Source organism: Callorhinus ursinus, unplaced genomic scaffold (genome assembly GCF_003265705.2).
Source record: "Callorhinus ursinus isolate GAN/ISIS: 27379988/994484 unplaced genomic scaffold, GSC_fseal_2.0 scaffold3, whole genome shotgun sequence".
NCBI classification, from domain to species: Eukaryota; Metazoa; Chordata; class Mammalia; order Carnivora; family Otariidae; genus Callorhinus; species Callorhinus ursinus.
Genome location: NW_027397065.1, coordinates 65,150,090 through 65,172,048, shown reverse-complemented (window position 1 = coordinate 65,172,048; position 21,959 = coordinate 65,150,090). Strand labels below are relative to the sequence as shown.

The 21,959-nt window shown below is 40.3% G+C and overlaps 1 protein-coding gene across 3 annotated transcripts in view; it reads left to right on the top strand.

The window, feature by feature from the left end:
- The window catches only part of IL7R (interleukin 7 receptor), a 33,720-nt gene extending 20,895 nt beyond the window's left edge, over positions 1–12,825 (top strand). For all 3 annotated transcript variants that reach the window (XM_073891020.1, XM_073891021.1, XM_025867408.2), the window contains 5 exons: positions 4,247–4,404; positions 6,663–6,825; positions 7,755–7,848; positions 8,755–8,830; positions 9,242–12,825. In XM_073891020.1, the coding sequence (XP_073747121.1) occupies positions 4,247–4,404; positions 6,663–6,825; positions 7,755–7,848; positions 8,755–8,830; positions 9,242–9,742 (992 nt within the window). In that variant the 3' untranslated portion in view covers positions 9,743–12,825. The remainder of the gene's footprint in view (positions 1–4,246; positions 4,405–6,662; positions 6,826–7,754; positions 7,849–8,754; positions 8,831–9,241) is intronic.
- Positions 12,826–21,959: the final 9,134 nt, after the last annotated feature.

Genomic DNA, 21,959 nt, shown 5'->3' with positions numbered 1-21,959 from the left:
GATAGATAGATAGATAAATGATAGATRATAGATAGATAGATGATAGATAGATGAYAGATGATAGATAAATAGATAGATGATAGATAAATAGATGATAGATAGATGATAGATAGATGACAGATAGATGATAGATGATAGATGATAGATAAATAGATAGATGACAGATAGATGATAGGTAAATAGATAGATAAATAGATAGATGATAGATAGATGATAGACGATAGATAAATAGATAGATGATAGATAAATAGATGATAGGTAGGTAGATAATATGTAGATAGAGATATAGATATGAAAGAGATTTATTTTAAGGAATTGCTCATATGATTGTTGGGGCTGGCAAGTCTGAAATCTATAGGGAAAGCCAGAATGCTAGGAACTCAGGTAAGATTGGATATTTCAGTCTTGAGTCCAAATCCCATAGGGTAAGGTCATGCTCTGGAACCTCAAGCAGGGTCTCTATATTGCAATCCTGAAGGAAAATTGCTTCTTTTCAGGAGATCTCAGTCTTTGTTTTATTTTTTTAAGTTTATTTATTTTTTTATTTAAGTAATCTCTACACATAACATGGGTCTTGAACTCATGACCCCAGGATCAAGAGTGGCATGCTCTTCTGAGTGAGCCAGCAAGGCACCCTCCGTCTTTGCTTTTAAAGCCTTCATCTGATTGCATGAGGAGCACCACATTATGGAGGGTAATCTGTTTTATTCAAAGTGTACTGAGTTCAATGTTAGTCGTCTTAAAAAAAATATGATACTTTTAGACTAGTGTTTGACCAGACAAGTGGGCACCACAGCCTAGCCAAGCTGACACATGAAATTACTATCACATCTTCCTAAGAGACTTGTTATTGAGAAGTGAGGCATAGCCAATCTAATTTGGCTTAGGATATTCATATTACAATTTGCCAAAAGATATATAATAATTATATTTCAAATAAAATTATAATCTGAATCGGTAAACTCAACTACATGTTTCCTTTGGCTCTATACAATATCCACATACATAATAATATGAATTAGTAAATCCATTCAATTACCTGGTTATAAGTCTATTAATTACAAATTCCCCATTTGGTTACCAGGCAAGTAAATCAAAGTAATCAGGAAGATTGGGAATATAAACACAGAAGTTTTTTTTTTCCCAGTACTTACAGATTATGACCCTGGGGTGAATAAAGTTCTTTTCAAAACCTCAGAGAGACTCTGGTGTAGGAGAATGTCTAAGCCAATTACAATGCATCAGTGCAATAGAATAATAACTACCCGCATTTATTCTACCTATGGGTATTTATGGGTGAAACAATATACACAGGGGGGAAATTGGCCAAAGTGATTGAAGCGATGCATTCTTTTGCTGGTTTTAAATACTATGACTCACTCTCTCTCCTTATTCTCAACCCCTTCTTCAGCACCCAAAAAGAAAATCAAAGGTAAGAGAGCAATACTCATTAGAGACAACAAGGAGGTGAGAAACTTTGAGTCTACCTTAGCTTTGCTTCACTAAATTGGTAAAAATAGAGAGTAAAAGCAGAAGTTCTACCTGTGAATAATTATCCTATAAAAAGGCAGAGATAGTGAAAAAGAGACTAGGCAGAGGGTTGTGCATGTTGTCCACATAGCAACATAGGCCACAACCTATGTGAGTACTGTCTAAGAAAGTGGTAACAACAACAAGGTAATTCTGAGTGTAGTACACAAGGAAACTGGGTTTTGTCACTTGTAGACTAGGCTGTTATGGATGGTTGGTTAGTGCACTGCACAAGAGCATGATATCTAAAGTTTACCACTGGAATTGCAAATATATATTCACTTTTCTGAGAACAGGTACCGAGTGCAGAGATTCTCAGTCTTCTGACAGATCCTGGCATTTTAGAAAGTGAGCATGTGAATACTCAGGACTCCAGGTGGCACCCTATCCATCTGAATTCTCAAATCATACCCAGTGCTCTCAGAGGCCCATTTTCTCTACCCCAGCAGAAACAAACCTAACAAGCCACATCTGAGGGTCTAAAGGAGAAAAGCAGGTGTGCTCACACCTGATAGCATGGGCCCCTGTGAACTTGGAGTTATGAGCCTTGTGGGGCTTTGGAAAGCACCCGTAAGCAAGCAGGATGAGAGTTAGTGGAGGCATGTCGCTCAGTAGTACCTTCTTCTGGTTCTTAAGGTGCTACTTTATTGGCAGAACTATCATTTAATTGAATTTAAACTGGAAGTCCCTGATTGAGCCCTAGACCAGAGTTCCCCTGCAACCACCTGGCCCTCACTTCTCCTTCTTTAGGTGTGGTCCCTCTGATAAGGCTAGAGGGGCAGCTTCCTCCCTTCCCATTTGCCTCGGTGGGATAAATCTGTGTTATTGTTCAGATTGTTTCCAGAATAAATTAACTTATAAAAGTTTTGCTTGAGGAATGAGCAACTTTTTCTAATGTGCTCAAAGACACCCTTTGGGCCAGAGACAGACCTATTTGGAGGACACCTGGACAAGCCAGTGTGAGATAATGGAGCACAGAAACAAAAGCTAAATAAAAAGAGCGAGCCTCAGAATCAGACAGAATTGGATTTAAATACTATCAAACCATTTTATAGGAAGCCTGAACTTAATTAACTTCTCTGAGACTCAGTTTCCTCATCAGTATAGCAGTAATTAGGGATTGTTGGTGGAAGCTTGTGTAAGTAAAGCACTTAGTGCTTAGTAGGTATATAATCAATACCAGTCTGTTCTTCCCTTAATTCTTCCATTATTGGGAGTCCCTTGGGAGATGGGAATGAAGCAAGGAATTCAGTGTCAGAGGTTTCGTTGAGAATGTGAATCTTAATTATTGCTTTGAATGAAGAGTAGGAACTGGCTTGGCAGGTGTAAAGGGTTGACAGTATTCTCTGTTGGTCTGTTTCTTTATACCCACCCACCTTTCCCCTTGTTTCGCCAGGGCACCTTCCCTTTCTAAAGTGCATCTAAGAGTAAAAAAGAATAAATTTCCTCTTTTACAAGACATCAAAGGGCAAAGAAGGAGACGCTTCCTCTTTTTCAGGATCTCTGGGGCAATGCAGGAAAACCTTAGGTGGTTACCACTATGAGCAAGTGACTACAATAAGTGAGCCAAATTCCACCACGTGAGTTCACTTTACTTGGTCAGCAAGTCGGCCTTAAAGCCCAAATCAGATAGCTTAGAATCCAGCTCAGTCTACAGAGGAAGAGTCTGATGAACACATACTCTCCCATTAACAATATGGTTAGCTTAGATTTTAGCCTATGTGCTGCCCATCTCTGTCTGAGATCAGCTATGCAAAAAAGTGGCTGTCCCATCTTTAGACAGCTAACTACCATCCCAGGCTTTGGTGATAGAGCAGCTAAGAACCCAAGACAGGAAAGCCCCTGGAAAATGGTGCGGAGGCCACATGACACGCATGCTTTTCGAGGAATTTAGTATCTTTATCTGGGTTGGTTCTGCCTAGAATAAAACCTATCTCCCTCCAATATCATTTCATATATGGTGCGTGTGATCCTAAGAGGAATTTTGCATGGCAGGCAGACAGAAGGGAGAGACCAGAGAAGAATTTAGAGCTAATGCAAATTAGACTGAAGTCACACTGGAAGTTATGAGCTTAGGGCCAGGAAGCAGACCCTCAACTTTTACATAGCTGAGGTGAGGTACAAGACTCCCAGCTTACAATCTGATTTTATTGGAATAATGAGGACTCCAAGCTTAAATACTCCTGTTTTGGGGCTAGTTCTCTAGTATTCAAAAGGCAAAGAGAATCTGTTTTAGTGCAGAATTAGCACTAGCTGCTATAACAAATAAGCCCTAAAACATATGATATCTCAAACACCAAAAGTTTATTTCTTGCTCACATAAGAGCCAAAATGGGTATTTCTAATCTGTGGCTGATGCTCCTCCAAGCAATATTCAGAGTTCCTCCATCCTGTGGTCCCACTGTCTTCAACATATGACTCCAAGTGGTGGAAAGGCAATAAGCAAAGGGCCATACATGTAAGGTTTCTGGGCCAGGATGGGAGGTGGTGCACATCACTTCTACCCACATTGCACTCAAGACTGCACCCAACTGCTGGGGAGGCTGAAAAGTGTAGTCAGACTGTGAACCAGGAAGAAGAAGAAATGGTTTTCTGAACTGTTGCCCAGTTATTGACCCAGAAAAAGAATGTGATGTTCAGAATAGATGAACTTTAAAAAGTATAATTATTTTCTTGACTGCCCTATAGACTGACCTCCTTTCTTTTTCCTTTCCAGTTAAACCCGAGGCTCCTTTTGACATAAGAGTCATCTATCGCAAGGGAGCAAATGACTTTCTGGTGACATTTAACACATCTCACTCACAAAAGAAGTATGTGAAAGAATTAATGCATGAGGTAGCCTATCGCCAGGAAAAAAATGAAAATGACTGGATGGTATGTAGATTAACTACATTTATCTATTATAACATTCATAAAGATGTATATATAAATATACTTAATAAGCAAATTTACATAAAATATACAAAATTAAAAATACATGAAACTATAAAATAAAAACTTCTTAATGTTATAAATTTTATGGTCCCAGAGGTACATTCACCTGGGGAGGGCCCCTAGCAATTTTGTGTTCAAAATATACTTTTTCCTGAAAGGAGCTCCCCAAAGTATAAAAGCTTCAGGGTTCACAAAACCTAGATCTTCTCTGGGCCATCCCATTCTAGCTCTTATTTTTTTTTCTTGTTTTATTTTTTGTTTTTATAATGTTTCTAAATTATGCTGTTGATTAGCAATATAGATTAAGACCAAATCAATCCTCTTTATTTGGAGGGGGTCTCAAAAAGTATACAACTCTCACTGGCAAATCAGGCAAAAACCATCACCAACCCATAGCCACAGTTTGGTTCACGGGAGTTTTGGAAGCAGCCTGAAGTAAGGAGGGCAGTGGAATATTTTTCTTCATTTTTTTTTAAGCCTGAGTTCTTCATCCTCAAAGTAAAAAACTTCATTTGTATCATAATCTGGAGGATTATTTAGATCCATGAGTCGCTGTCATTGGAATGGTCTGGCTGTCCCTGAAATCTGTCTTGGGGAAAAGATGGGAGAAAAGTAGGGAGTCCCAGATTTTCAGGTTCCCCTGAACCTACTGGCTTAACTTCTGTCCTTTTCGTATCACATGGGCAAAAACCAGATGATGGCTTCTCTTTCTCAAGGTGAAAAGAGTATCTACTTATCCATACTGTTCCCTTTTCTCAGGCCAAGATTAGCCTTCTTTGTCCACAGCATGCTGCTGTACAGTACTTATATTAAGTGTAATGTCTGCCCTAAACAGCCTTCTTACTCCTTCTACCTACCCACCACACAAACTAGGCTACCTTGATCCTGCCCTTTTCAGTCTTCATCTGAAAATTACACCAATGGAAAAGCACCTATAGTGGAGAAAGGAAGGATGTTGAATAAATGGTATCAGGACAGTCAGTTCTCTGCTTGCAGAAAAAATTAAGTTAATTGCCTAACTTGCTCCATATTAAAAAATAAAATAAAAAGATGATTTAAGGAAATTATGTAAAAGTGAAACTCTAAACAAGACAGAAAAAATATAGGTAAATGTTTATATAATCTTGAGATGAAGAAGAATATTCTAAGCATAAAAGCAGTAAAAAAAGGCAAAAGATGGATACATGTGACTACATAAAAATAAAGGTTTATAAATGTCAGCACACACAATAATCAAAGTCATAAGGCTAATTAGAAATTAGGATTAAATTGTCACACATACAACTGACAGATGATTAATATCTGGCATATTTAAAGAGGTTTTATAAATCATTAAGAAAAGGACAAACGTAACAACAGAAAAATTAGCAAGAAACTTGGAAATGTCTCATAAATTAGAAATACGTAAATTCGGGGGCGCCTGGGTGGCTGTCGTTAAGTGTCTGCCTTCGGCTCAGGTCATGATCCCAGGGTCCTGGGATGGAGCCCCGCATCGGGCTCCCCACTCGGCGGGAAGCCTGCTTCTCCCTCTCCCATACCCCCGCTTGTGTTCCCACTCTCGCTCTCTCTCTCTGTCAAATACATAAATAAAATCTTTAAAAAAAAAGAAATACGTAAATTCAATAAATATATGAAAACTAATAATTGAATAAGTATAAATATAACATAATAAAAAGTATAAATGTAAATAGCAATGGAATATTAACTTTTTACCAATCAAATTGAAAGATGCTTTTTTTTCTTAAGGGTGATACACATTTTTGAAGATACTGTTGTCTCTGTATTGCTATTTGCAGTGTAGGATGGTATCTTTCTAGAGAGAAATTATTCCTGCTCACTAACCTTACCATTCCCTTTTATTTCCGTTTGGAATGTGAAAGGCGAGAAGGAGGAAAAAAAAAAAAAAAGAAAGAAAGAAATTGAAGTGTGGAAAGGAAGGTGGGAGCCTGGGAGTGATTTATATCCTCCTGGAGTGGGAGAGCCCAGCTCACCTGAACAAAGACCCATGGTACTGTTGCCCTCCTTGACCACTGGTAGCATCATTTAGGAGCTTACACATGGTTCTCCCCGTGTCATAGCTCCTTTTCCTAATGAGAGTACCCATGTGACTAAAGGCACTCAACTTGAAATGATTCAGGGGATCTGGGCAGCACTTCTTTTTCAATCCTAAAAATGTAATGGCATGTTTTGCTCTTTAGCATGTGAACTTATCCAGTACAAAGCTGACCCTTCTACAGAGAAAGCTACAACCTGATGCAATGTATGAGATTAAAGTCCGGTCCATCCCTAACGCCAACTATTTTCAAGGCTTTTGGAGTGAATGGAGTCCAACCTTCCACTTCAGAACTCCAGAGATCACAGGTGGGAAGTGACGGAAGAGTCTTTGTGCCCTGCATAGTTCTTTGCATGTCAAAGTGTGTGAGCAAGAGTGAGAGCCAGAGAGGGGAAATGAACGCACAAGTTAGGACTCCCTGAGGGCATTCTTTCACTGTCTTTGGAGAAGGACCTGCCATCTTTGCCCCTTTGGTGAAGAACAAGGAAGTGGTGGGAGCCGGGCCCTTAGTCATTGATCAAATGACTCTACTGATACCATCAATTACTCTATTGACCCAGGTGCCCTTGGGAATTGCTACTAATTCTGAACGAAATGCCCACCTACTACCTCCACTTTATCAATTTAGATTGGAATCCCAATGGCTGGTCTCTGTAAAGCCCCTCTAGGGAACACCTTTGGTGATGGAAGACAGGCAAGCAAGTGCTGCTCTTCCATGTCTCCTTTTTCAGAATAACAAAGATATCCATGTGGTCTAGGAAGAGAGAATTGCCAGAAAAAACAAAGAACATGGCTCAGGCAGGCCCCTGAGGAACCAAAACACTGCACACATACCTTCTCTTTGAGGTATGAGGGGAACCGTTCTGCCATCCGAGCCTCCCATTCTCAGACGGGAAATTGCCGAGCCTGTAATGTAGAGCATCCACCTCATCATTCTCCTACTGGGCTTCCTTCTCTTGGTGGTGGGAGTTGGGGAGAGAGTGCTGCCAGCCTTAGACACCTGGTCACTTTTATATTTCAAGTGACAGATGTTCTAGACCTGGTCACCCAATTCAGTGCCACTTACTGAAGCCAAAATTCCTAGTGCATAAAGCTAGTGTATCATCCTATTCACTGAAGAGCAACTTTGAAGAAATAATAAATGGTCCTAAGTTACTAAATAAATTCAAAGCACCCTGAAAGCCTCCCCCACTGCGTGGTTAATGATTGCTAACCAAGATCTATCCTTGCATTCCAGGGAGGATGGATCCTGTTTTACTAACTATTAGCATTCTGAGTTTCTTCTCTGTGGCTCTGATGGTCATCTTGGCCTGTGCGTTATGGAAAAAAAGGTGAACTTTAACTAATCAAGAGGATGGTTACATGGAGCCCCAGACCGTTGGAGCTCTAACCCTATTTATTAATGAGAAAACCACAAAGAGGAATAAGGCATTTCAGGGATTACAGTGCCCACATTCCTCCCTAGCCTGGGGCACTGGCGAATTTCAACAGTTAATTTCATAAAGATTTGAAAATATGTAAATTAGACATAGGGCAAACCCTCCTCCCCAACTTTTTCTCCTAAAGGAATAGGAACTATGCCTCCAAAATGTCTGGGCAGCTGGGGGTACCCAGGGAAAATGCAGAATGTATTTGAAGGCTTGAATTTCAACACATGACTTCATGGGACTTTTACATTCTACCCCATGACAGAGCCATGTTTGCTTCATTATAAAAATGATCTTTTTGACATGTACCTTCAAGTTATTAATATTCTAGGAAGACTCCCACAGCACAGTGCCACATATTCTCATGAGACTCCAACTTGTAAAGTACACCCTAAAGCAATTTTCCTGGGTGAGTTAGATAATATTCTTCATCTCCACCAGAATAAGAGCAGAGGAGTTGCTGCCAGTAGAGAGGAGGAATAAGATGACAACACCTATATTAGGAGTAGATGAACAGGGTGAATGTTGGTTCCATAGCTACACCATTGCCAAACCTCACTGTTCCTCTTCCCCAGGGCTCTCCCCCAGAGGTGTTCATGGAGATCACTGACAATAACCCCTCTGTGAATCGATAGGACACTGGGGCCCAGGGAAAGCAAGTCACTTGTCCAAGCTCACCCACCTAGAGTTGTGGCAGAGCCAAGACTAGAAACCTGCTCTTCTGATTTCTGGCTCAGAATGAGTGGAAAGACCTACTGTGCATGCTCCCTCACCATTCATTTCCTCTCTGTCAATGTCCTCTTATTTCAGAATTAAACCTATTGTGTGGCCCAGCCTCCCTGATCATAAGAAGACTCTGGAACAACTGTGCAAGAAACCCAAAAAGGTGAGTGCTTCTGGTGCTAAAAGCCACAATGTTGGAGGCATCCCAGTAGCCAAGAATGATATTGCAGGATAGGGAAGAGTTCAGCCATAAGTGTTTGTCTTTTGTGCATCCCATGACTAGGGTCCCTCATGAGATCTGGGCTGTACCTCCCTAGAGGTGGGAAACTAAAATGAGATACAAGTCTCAGAAGTCTCCCAGACTTCCCCAGGGCAGGAGGGCATAGCCAGTCCCTTCAGACTCTGATGTGTCAGAGTGTCTCCAGAGGCAGAGTCAACTAGAACATGTGGGTAATTTTCTGACATTCTCTGGTAGACCCCTGTCAGAAAGTTCTTTACGTCCTCCCATGGACTGAACCTTTGCTCGTGTGTCCCTTTGGAGCACTCTAAATGCCTTCTCTCTTTTCTGGTGTAGAATTTGAATGTGAGTTTCAATCCTGAAAGCTTCCTGGACTGCCAGATTCATAAGGTGGATGGCATTCAAGCTAGAGATGAAGCAGAAAGCTTTCTGCAAGACACTTCTTCACAACTAGACGAGTCTGAGAAGCAGAGGCTTGGAGGGGGTATGCAGGGCCCCACCTGGCCATCGGAGCATGCAGCCATCACCCCAAAAGCTTTCAGAGAAGATTCACCCTTCGGATGCCTGGCTGGGAGCATCAGTATGTGTGAGGCCCTTGTGCAATCCTCTTCCAGGTCCCCAGACTGCAGGGAAGGCGGCAAGAATGGGCCTCATGTGTACCAGGGCCTGCTGCTTGGCCCAGGAACTACAAATAGCACTGTGCCCACTCCATCTCCTTTCCAGTCAGGAATCCTGACACTGAGCCCAACTGCCCAGGGACAGCCCGTGCTCACTTCCTTGGGATCAAGTCAGGAAGAAGCATATGTCACTATGTCCAGCTTCTACCAAAACCAATGAATTGTCAGAAACACAGGACTGGAACCATGATGACCAACAAAGATGACTAAGCTCCTACTTACTTCCCCTTGCAGCACAAAGAAGAAAAAATTAATGCCAGCTCTCCATATAATCTACAGGATTCAGAAACATAGCTTGGACCACTCCTCCCCACTCCAGGGCATTTGGCTTGAGGCAGGAGTGCTCTGCTTCAGGCAACCCAAATTCGTCCATTATTTCAGAAAGAAAAAGAAGCAGGAAAGAATTAAAGAAAGGGTAGAGGAGAGGAGGGAGGGGGTGGGAGGCAGGAAGAGGGCAAGGCAAGACAGAGGGAAAGGAGAACCGCGCTGAGAGCTGCCATTACTAGGGCTCACTGTGTATGCTGTGCTCTACACAGCTTGTCTCCCTGCATCTTCATGGTAATCCTGGGCACTGGGGCGATTGTTATTATTATTATTATTATTCTCTTTCCTAACAGATGATGAAACTGAGGCTTGGGGGCGTTAAGTAACCTATCCACTTTGTCCTCACTCAGCGTGGAGTTTGATGGCCGGAGTCTAACTGTGGTTCCCCGCCCTCCCCCCCAAGCCATGTGCCTTCCCCTTGACTAGAGCCTGTCCCATTCACAAGTGCCAAACCTCAGTAATAACGAACGGGGTGACTATATAATTTATTGTCCAAATTGGGTCACTTTTGAAAGCGAAAGGGGAAGTTATAAATACTCATTCCAGGACAAGCAGCATAAGCCAGGAGTTCCCCAGACACATAGGGACGTGAGCACCGAAACGAAAAAAGGCTAAGGGAAAGAAGGGGTCATATAGTATGTGAACTACCGTGACCAGCCATGTCTACAAAAACTGAAGAAGGCAAGAAAAAAACACGAATTCTATTTGATTTTGTTTTTTTCTGAAAAAAGAGAAGCCCAGAATTTCTATTGTTATCAAGGGCATGATTCTCTTGCTACCACCGCTCAGCTGCATCCATCAATAATAGAAGAATCTGTTTCCAGCTCTGAACACAGGGGCATTTGAGCAATAAGCCAAGAATAACTTTATATCTGTGTAGAGACTGCCCCAACCCAAATGTGTCTACAGACTGTCCTGAGTTTTATGGCCTTGTATCTTGCCGCAAGCTTCAGGGAGAACTCTAAGCATATGCAGTGAATGAGTCCGACTTGGCCCTGTTCTTGAAGATAAAGAAGATTTGACATGTGTCTTCTTGCATTTCTTGGTCTAGATGAATTTCTAGTGACTATCTCAAACCAAGTCAAGGCAGCTGAGAAATTGCAACCCAGGGGAGAACAGCAGAGGCCTCTCGCACAGGCCTCCAGCCCCTGGGTACATGCAGAACCACACAGGGCAGCTGAGGCACAGGAAATCATGAAGGGCAAAGATTCAGGGTTTGACTTGGTTTTGTTCAGGGGTTTGTCACTGTTGTTGACATTTTGTATCTTTTTGTTCTGTTTTTAGTTTGTTGGGGGGTGACCTGTTTTTAATTTTCTTGTTTGTTTTGTTTTGTGATATCTGGGAAGGGGGTTTTAAATTTTGTTGAACAGATCTTATCCGCTGGCTTAGAGGCCTAATGATAATAAGATCATTTATTCTTCCATTGGGCATTGTACTTTCCAAATCCTTTTCTCTGAATCAGTAGTGATGAATATAATCTCACATTCCCTTAGATTTGCTTAGTGCTTTTGTGATTTTCAAAGCATTTCCATAAGCATTATCCCTTTCATTTCCCTTGACAAGTATTTATGGAAAGCCTGCTATGTGCCAGCCACAGAGTTGGGTGTAGGGGATCTAAGACAAATAAAGTTGGGGGCCTTATAAAGTGGAAAAATCTAATGAAAGTGGCAGTTTTGTAAACAAATGATTATAATCACACAAAGTGCTATAATAGAGGCATGTTCAAAGTAGCCTGTTGAAGACAATCAGGAAAAAATGCCAAAAAAGTGATACACGTCTATGGGGAGGAAAAGCAGAATCTGGTGTGTCAGCAGCAGAAGACCTTTTCCACCAGGTGGACATGTGTTCTTCACCTTTTGTAGAAATGGGAACCAGGTCTCAAAGAGGAGGTCATCACAGGAAACCTCGTGCTAGCCTGGTTCTCTCGTACCTTATCCACAGAAGTCCCATGAGTGTGTCATTAGCTTTGACTTATGGGAAAATTGGGGCACAGAAAGGACAGGTAAGTTACTCCACCTTAAGTGTGAGGTCAGGACTGAAAGCCAGAAGTTTGTTTCCCTGACATAGTAGATAATCTCTCAAAGAAATGAGGGGATAAGTCTAGAGGAAGATCCAAGTCACTCCCACTCTAAAATCCCGTGTTTCAGTATTGTTGGGCACAGATTATCATTTGAATTTTGTGTGTGAATGTCTGTCTGTTACTGGAGGAATTTAAAATCCATGTATTATCCTCTTATAATCATAACCGCTGCTCATGTGTGATCTTATACTCAGGGACATTGTATAATATCAGATTACAAGTCTGTTCTGACCAACCCTCTTTTGGATTTCATTAAGAAAGAAAGAAAAGCTGGTGAGAGACAACGCACTCAGTGATGTAAGTGATGTAAGTTTACAGTGATGTAAGTGATGTAAGGTCACAGTGATGTAAACTGCTAGTTCTATATAGCGTGAAATGAGAGCTGTTAAACAGGCAGCTCATTTGGTCAATTCAACAATCCTGGCTGGACCTAGAGAGCCTTGGCTTATCCAACTGATTTTCCACTAGCCATTGCCTCTCCTGTCCTTCTGGTTTCCATGGAAACTGGCTTCAGAAAAGCCAAAGATGGGCTATTTCAGATGCACCTACTTGTGTTTTCATGGCTCTTCTAGAGGGGCTAGAAGACAGAACTGACCAGGAAGGCAGTGAGAATATGTGGTAAGACAACTGGAATGGGACATATCCGATGGTATTTGTGTCAGCTCAGTGGTTTTTCTTTGGGATTATTCTAAAAACTCTCTAGCATTCACTACAGTGAAGGTCTCTGATTGGACCGTGTACTTCCCATGTGCATTACAAACATTTTGCAGAGCTGCTAAGTATCTAAGTATCCAATGTGTGTTACCATCTCATATTTAATTAAATGCTATGGAACTCTCTGTGCCTGTGCTTGTCTTCTGTGAGGAATAGGGGCAGAATGGGCCACAATTCTCCCCAGCCACTGAACACATTCTGGTGTCATTTGCTGTCATTTTATATTTGGATCTTCAGGGGAAACTCACTCAGTGATTAAGTAATGAATTCACAGATTAAGGAATTAACAGCAATTTGTTGAGTATCTGCTTTGTGTTCCTTTGTCCTGTGCTAGGCACTTACAGAGATGAGATGCACGGTTTCCAGCTCACAATCACTGGGGGGCAAATACACATAGGAACAGTCACAATGTCATATCACAGCCTTGAAGGCAAAGTATCATCAGGGTTCTCAGTTGAAGCGATCAAAACAAATTTGGGCTGATTTGAGCAGAAAAGTGATTTAAGAAAGGCTACTAGAGTCCTCCCAGAATCCAGAATATCTGAGAAGATCAAGGAACCAAACATGGAGTCCACAAAGCCACCCCTTCTTTCTAGCACTGGCACCCCCAGAAACTGAAGTCAGCCTCCTGCACTGCCACCACCAGCAACCCCAGAGCAGATCTGGCTGCAGTGTCCGGCAGCTTCATGTTGCTGGAGCCTGCGGTTGTGTGTAACTCTGCCTAGCTCAGGTACCTGGACTCAAGCAGTGGGAAGCAGAGAAGAGAATAGCTGGTGTTTGCACCCTCTACAGTAAGAGGTTGCATCTCGTAGAGTGGGATGGTCCCCAAATATAGGAATGAGCTGCTGCTGCTGGCTGAGGAAGGAAAAAATAACAAACAAACCAGGAGAGGCAATGTGAAGGAAATCACACTTGATATGGCAGTGCAGAGTGAACAGGAATGTGCCAGATACAGGAGCCCGGAGGACATTTTCTGGCAAAGGAAACTGTGCTCAAAGTCATGGAGTTGTGACAGAACATGGGACATTTTAGGGGAGTTACAGATACAATCGGTGATGTCTCCTTGCCTGCCTCTGTTGGGAACAGTAGGGGGTTGGTTGTTCCCAAAAGTCAGACACAGGACACTTTTATAAAAAATAATACAGTTCTGCCTGGAACACTTTATTTTAATTAAAAACATCTGACTGTATGTCCATTCACCACTCATTTGTAACCAGGCCAAAGCTGCTCCTTTGGGCTGTGGGTTGTTGACCATATAGCTTCAATCATCTTTCTTTGGTGAAGCACACTGCAACACATCATCTACTCTTTCTAGTTTTGCTTTCTTTAAGATGGATGACTCAAACACTTACAAAAAAAAAAAATCTAAGTGTAGATGTCTAACTTTTTTTAAAGGTATTCTCCAGCCCCATCTCATGCCATCATGTTTTCCACCCTGTGGTATTCTTTCAACATGCCTTTGTCAGGTTTTTTTCAAACCACTGAAGGTAGTTCTCATGGATCCACATCAGTCTTTCTTTGCATACTCATACTTTATCAGCCTCATAATATGATCACAGTAACAGGTCCAGTTGGCCTAAACAAGTCTGGAACATGTAGGACTGACTTGAGTGAGTTTATTTCTCACTTGGTGGGTACGGAGTGCACAAGAAGATAACCTGCTAGCAGGCAAGTCTCAATGTAGGTGTCAGTGTATCCCACAGAGAGAATGAAGAGTGCTGGGGCATTTGGCAAGTGGTTCAGTGGAAGCCATCCACAGGCAGAGAGTCTGCTGAGCAGTGGTTAAGATGGCACTTGGCAGAATTGGTGGGAACCAATGGTTAAACTAAGAAGTTTTGATTTAGTCTTCAGGTGGTGGGAGTACCTGGGAGGATTTTAATCAGGGATGTGGTATAATAAATTTCATGTGTGTATCAGGGTTTATGGAGGAATCCTAAAAACACCTTATGCTTACCTCTATCGTCACCACACTGATTTGGCATTATCTAATCTGACTCCCCTATGGGCTTCTAAGTACTCTGGCAGAGAGAACTGTGACTTATTTGGGGTGTATGTGTGTTGTTAAAAACAGTACCTAAGATCTAGAAGGCACCCAGTCATAACATGGAATGAATGAATCAGCATGTTAGTGAATGATATTGTATTAATCAGTGTGCTTCCTCATCACCATCCAGGATAGAATGATGCCAGGCTAGGGATGCTCAGAGGCAGGCACTGCATCCCTGAGAGAGTAGCACATCTGGGCAGCCACGTGTAAGGAGTCGGTTGTCTTCCCCATCCACAGTTACCTCCCCAGCTGCACTCTTAACCACTGTAACCACAGATGTGGGGAAACAATAGGGTGGGGGAAAGAATTTTCCAAAGCTTCATTTCTCTGGTGAATATCTGCATTTAATTTTGTTTATTCACTTATTTAGTTTATTTTTGATGCACATTGCAGTCTAATCTAACTTTACATCTTAATGGCTTGTGGCATTTGTATGGGATTTGTGTGTAGCTTGCAATGAGGCAGCTGTTCAGGCAAAGAAAGTATGATGCATAAAACTTGGTGGGTCAGAGGAATACGTTAACACTCACAAAGCAACTGGTGAAAACAAATGCGAAGCAAACAACACATGAAGCCCCTGACGTTTGAAAAATAAAATTTTGGTGCTGAATTCTGCAGAAACACTTGAGCTGGACCCCTCAACTGTAAATTATGAGGGTCAATTCTTTTCTACTGTGGTAAAGATTTCTCAATGAGGAAAAGAGAACTCACAAAGGCTGAGAAGGACTTTTTCTTTTTTTATGACAAATTAGTTGCTGCAAAGTATGAATTGGACTAGTCATTAAACAAAAAGGATAAATAATCAGAAAATATGTTAATATTAAGCTAGAGACACTGTTATCCATTGATAACAGTGAAATATTAACTTTATAGTTTAAGGAATAATTGGTTTTGATAAAAATTCAATAAGTGCTCTTACATGAGGCTGATCGATATACTATCAAGTCCCTTTTTTACACATCAATAAACTTTCATGGATTTAAATGTGAGGGTGCCAGTGCAGATTTGAGTGATGCTTAGGATTAATTTTTTTAATTAAAAAAACTTTAGTAAAATAAAAATAGAATATAAGCCAGGGTTATGCTCAATGGTGAAATATTAAAAATACTCCACTAAACTTAGAAATAAAACAGAAGAAATTCCACTGTCACCACATTTAACATTGTTCTTGAAATGCTAGAAAATGCAATTAGACAAGGAGAAAAAGTAAGAGGCATAAATATTAAACAGGAGGAAACTAAATTATTATTGGCGGATGAAATGATTGCATATCTGGAAAACACAAAGGGATCAAGTAAAAAAATACACTAAAAGACACAAAGACTTCATTAAGGTCTTTGATTATATTTCCATATGTTGAATTATTTCTTTAAATCTTCATTAAACATTTATTAAAAACAATACTTGCTTATTCCTCAAAATTCAAGAAACACAGACATATATGACAAAACAAGTAAAAGACCTCATTCCCCAATCCCACTGCTCAGAAATAATCATATTTAATAAGCAATGTGTAGTTTTCCACATCATGTACATATGTACATATGCTATTGTTCTAAATATCATGTGGAAAAATATGTGTTCAAGAAGAGGCTGCACAAGTCTGGAGAACAAAAGAATTGAAAAGAAACTAACTATATGAGTGATTTTGACATTTATTCATTTTTTAAAGACAATACAAATTACATTCGACAAAATGACAAAAATTTTCAGTGCAAAGCTACAAAGTTACTTGCCTAGAAATTACATATATCCCTGGTTAGATTTTCCGTTTTTCTTCTTCTTTTCCTTTTTTTTAAATTTTTTTTTTTTTGTTTTTTGACAATCATAGACATAAACATAGAGATCCTATGTGTCCGGATCTAGATACTTATAAAAATTTCATTTACTTCTAATTAGTGGAGAAAAGGTAGATTATTTAATAGAGATTAGAACAATACACTCACCATTTGTAGATAAAGGGGCAAGTACTAACCGACTTCTTCTAAAATAAATCCAACATAGATCAAAGATACAAATAATTTTTAAAATGAAAACAAATATGCTAGAAAACATGGGCAAATCATTTTATACTCTTTGGATGTGAAAAGCATTTCTAAAAAAGGCACAAAACCCAGAAACCGTAAAAGAAAAAGAGTGATACATTTGAGTATATAAAATTTAGAATATTGGTAATTCCTTTATTGAATTAAAAAAATGCACAAAAAAAAGAAAAGATAAAAATAACCTGGAAAAATATAGTAACTACAAGACAGGCAAAGTGCTAACATCCTTAGTATCCAGAGTCTTACAAATCAATAAGCAAAAATGAATAATTTAAGAGGAATACGGACAAAGCACATAGGAGAGGGTTCACAAAAGTGAAATTTATTCTAAAAATATGAAGTATGTTCACTTTCATTCAGAATAAAAAGTGCAAATAAAATAATGAGGTAAATTTTTTTGCCTATTAAATTGTGAAACACTTTCTCCTGTATGGGAACTCTGAAACATAAGGTAAAGCATGTGGATAGGAAAGGGATAAAGAGTTGAGACAGTAATGCACCTCCTTCAGTCAAATATGAGGATAGATATGAGGCCACATTTACAGGACAACACAGATGTTGTCCCTATCTGAGAAAGCTCTCCTGTCCCATCCATAAAGCAGCAGGCCACAGACACCTTCTTTCCATTCCTTAATGAAATGGCTTTGTCTATACCTCTACTGGGAATTTTGGGGGAAGAGAAGTGGTTGAGCAGTGGAAGGATTTCAATATTCATAGATCCCTTAATCTAATAGCAACAAATGTAGACATTTCTCATATGAATTGTTAAGTGGGAGAAAACACACACACACACACACACACACACACACACTCACACTCCTTTCCTAAGCATGAAATTTAATTTTTTCCCTTCAGTATGATTGACCCAGCTAAAGTCATGTGTGCACCCCTGGACCAATGACAGTTACTAGAGAATGCCATGCACTAACTGGCTTGGAAACAGCTCACTCTCTGGACCTGGGGATGAGATGGGTACCTAGACAAAATAGGGGTGAGAGGAATGAAATAAAGGATGTTAGAGAAGCAAACAAAAGGGTCTACTACAAAAGATCTTTTTTAAAGATTTTGTTATGTAGGTATGTATGTATGTATGTATGTATGTATGTATGTATGTATTTATTTATTTATTTATTTATTTATTTATTTATTTTAGAGCAAGAAGGAGAGCGAGACAGGGAGAGAGAGAAACAATGCACGAGCGGGGGAGGGGCAGAAGTAGAGAGAGAATCTCAAGCAGACTTCCCGCTGAGGATGGATCCCAACACAGGGCTCCTTCTCAGGACCCTGAGATCATGACCTGAGCTGAAACCAAGAGTCAGACACTTAACTGACTGAGCCATTCAGGCACCCCAAAAGATCTTTTTTAAAAGTATATTTAGAGAGAGCTAGAATAGTAGAGTTAGAATATGCTTAGAAAAAACTCTAGAAGGCAAAGTTCCAAAACATTTTCAGTCGTTATTATTAAGGAGAAGAATGGAATGATAAATGGAAATATAAAAGTAAGAGACTTTTCAATTACTGTTTTTGTGTTCTTTTCCTTTTGGGAGGGAGTGTATATGTTTTATTATTATAATAAAAGTAATTAAAAGAATAAAACATTTCTCAACATAATTCTTACTTGGAATTAAAACTTTTTTTCTGTAAAGTTTATTTTTCTAGAATAACATTGACATTGACTTATTCATTTAAAAATGAGATTCTGCTGTTCTAGAGTCATAATCTGATTTCTTCTTTTTCTGAATTCCAAATAATTTCTGAATTCCACCAGAGTTCATCGAGCACCTCTTGTGTGCAAATTGCAGGGATAGATGCTATGGAACAAGATGAAATTGTAATGGGGGCCCAAAGGTGCAAGAGCACCTGGCTCCAGGGGTCCCAAACAGAACAGGTCCAGCCACTCACTACTGACAAAATCCGGTAGTGCAACAAGAAAAGAATTTATTTCAGTGAGGCCAACACTAGGAAGACAGAGGACTAAAGGCCCAAAGGCTGTGTCCAAAGTGCTGAAAATACTTCTGGGTTTATATAAGGAAAATGTGGGACAAAAGTTGGTGGGTATGTTTAGGTGAGCAGTAAAGATCAGGTCAATCATTGTTCCGGGGTCAATCCTGCGGGGTCTTGCTAGTATAGGGCAGTTGCTATTGCTTGAGGGGGTGGTTTTGGTTCCCATCATGGGATGCTTTGCCTGCCAGGTTTTTTGCCTGAGTTAAGAGATAAGTTGGAAAAAAGAACTTAATTAGTTAGAAAGTACAGACTGAGGTCAAAATGGAGGTGAGTAAATTCATGTTTCAATATGGCATGTCTCTATGGTTCACATCTCTTCTTCTTTACCCTATCTGCTATACTGTCCTGGTGAAAACCTCATAATCCTGCCAAATGGTGTCCATATAAGTTTGTGCTGTCCTTTATTGGTGCTTGGCAGCGCTCTCTCCCCTCCAATGCCCTCCATGATTCCTGCCAAATCTTCACCTCTCCAAGTCCCTCCATTAAACCTCAGCCCTTCTCATTCATTCCCAGCAGGTATTTTTGCCTTTACTTTGAGAAAACTGGGCCACGACTCTTTTTCCTCTCTTCCTATTTCCATCTACAAGTTCCCAAATTCCCATAAATCCCTACCAACTCTTCTCCCAGTCAAAGGATGAGATGCCCCTCTGTCAGTAGAAGACCAAATCAACCATTACTGTCCTTTACTCCACCCTTCCCTCCCACTCCAGAACTTTGCCCCTTCAGTTATCTGTTATCTCCCATACCTTTGCTATTTTCATTACATTCATTGGCTTTTTGCCTTCAAGATTTTCTTTTCCATCCAGACCTACACCCTGAGCTTTAGAATCACGTCTACTAAGCTGAACTTCCATGAGTAAATATATCATATGTCTTTTGTTCAAGGTTAAATTTCCAGCACCTAGGACAGTACTCACTGGTAGTACTGAATATTTGCTCAATAAATACTTGTTGATTTAATGAATGAATACCCAACTGCCTATTGGATTTCTCACCTCGATATCCATAGATCTCTCAAAAGTGAGCTCTTCATCTATCCCATTGGTAGCTTCTCAAAGTTGTCATTTCCCTAGTAGAGAAGCTACCATGATTGGATGGACTTAAGAAACCCTGAAAAGAAGGACAGTAGATGTCTCAAGGATAGCCTAAATGAACTGAAGTTATACCCTTCCCTTCCCCTGCATGCCACATCTAAGAACCTTAGAACAGGGGGCACCTGGGTGGCTCAGTCAGTTAAGCATTTGACTCTTGGTTTCAGCTCAGGTCATGATCTCAGAGTCGTGGGATCAAGCCCAGCATCAGGCTCTGTGCTCAGAATAGACATCTGGAAATATATAGGTCAGGACAAATTATGGAGGCCTTAAATGCCATGCCATATGTCTGAACTCTTAAATGGGCTTGGGGAGTTACTGACTGTCTTTAAGAAATGAAGTGACGTGATTGAACCTTAGTCTTAGGAGAAATCATGAAGGGTAGAGGAAAAGGTATAAGATTGTAGGCACAGACATACCTGGGGATCATTTCCATATTTGAAGTAGGAAGAACTCAACATGTGCAATGGGGAAGGAGAGAAAGGACACCAAAAAAACAAAACAAAACAAAACAAAACAGCTGACTCTAGAAAGTGATGTAAAATAATAGCAAACCCTCCTATAGAGCTTATTTAGTACCAGCTAAAGTTCTAAGTGCTTTCCATATATTAACCCATTTAACACTCACCCTATTATATAGTTACTATTATCTCTACTTAGAAGACGAGGAACTGAGATGTGAGAGGTCAAGTAGTTCGCCTAAACTTATAAAGCTAGTAAGCCACACAGTCAGATTTTAAACCAGGCAGGCTGACTCTGGCATTTGTACTCTCAACCATTTCTTGGCAAGAGAGGGGGCAAAGATCCTTGGGTTTCTAGCTCCTGCAGCCAAAGACACAGACTGAGATAAAAGCATGCTCAGTGCAAGTAGAAGATGGGATGGGATTAATGGAGGGCAGGGAAAGGAGTAATGAATTTTATTTTTGATCTGCTGATTTCAAGTGAACCTGAGCAACATGTGCAAATGTCTACTACCTGGGCTCTTGGAACCAAAGAAAGTAAAGTCTCCCTTCTTGCCGTTTTTGGTATCTGGCATTACGTGTTAGAGCTAATATCTTAATGATGCCCCAGTTTTTAACTCTACTTGATTCTAAAATATTTCCCTACAATTTCTATCTGTAATAATAGTCTGCTTTGTCAGTATACAACACTTGCAAACCCTGAAATCTTCCCATGATTTTTTAAACTAGGATGATTAGTTATTCTACTGAATTATTTCCAGATAAGATGGTTCTGATTTAATTTTCCCCTCTAATATGAAACAAGAAAATAACTGATGTCTGTGGTCACTTCACTGTGGCTTCAGTAAGGTACACTCCAAATAGCATGGAAATAAGATACCCTTCAAAGCAATATTATCTTTTTTGTTTGTAAAGATTTTATTTATTTATTTGACAGAGAGAGAAAGACAGCAAGAGAGGGAACACAAGCAGGGGGAATGGGAGAGGGAGAAGCAGGCTTCCTCCTGAGCAGGGAGCCTGATGCGGGGCTCGATCCTAGGTCCCTGGGATCACCACCTGAGTCGAAGGCAGCCTCTTAACGACTGAGCCACCCAGGCGCCGCAAAGCAATATTATCTTTACTGTGATGTTTTATACACAATTATTTAGAACAGAGGTACATAAATTAACCTACAGACACTGACATCCCCCTCAAATGGCTGAGGCAGGCCAGATCGAGTGAGTTCATTGACATGTCTAGTTGACATATCTAAAGTGAAAAGTGTGTCCCTTCAATGGGTAGTTGCTCAGCTATGAAGCATTGAGAAAGAGAGAGGTCAGGGAGGGAATCTTTTTTAGTTCCCTCCAGGGATTGTTGTAAAAGAATTTTATGGTCTCACTGGCAAGATGAATGCAATAAACTGTCAGCCTAATTTCATTAAATATTCTAATCTTCATACCCTTTGTTCTTATTCCAGTGACCAAAAAACCTTATAATCATGTTTCCAACAAAAGATCTGCCTCTAGAGCAAAAATTTTCTCATTTACTAACATGGATAACTTGGTTCCAGTAGGCAAGATAGCAAATAGCTACAACTCCCCGCAGAAAACTCCTGCATGGACATAGATGGAA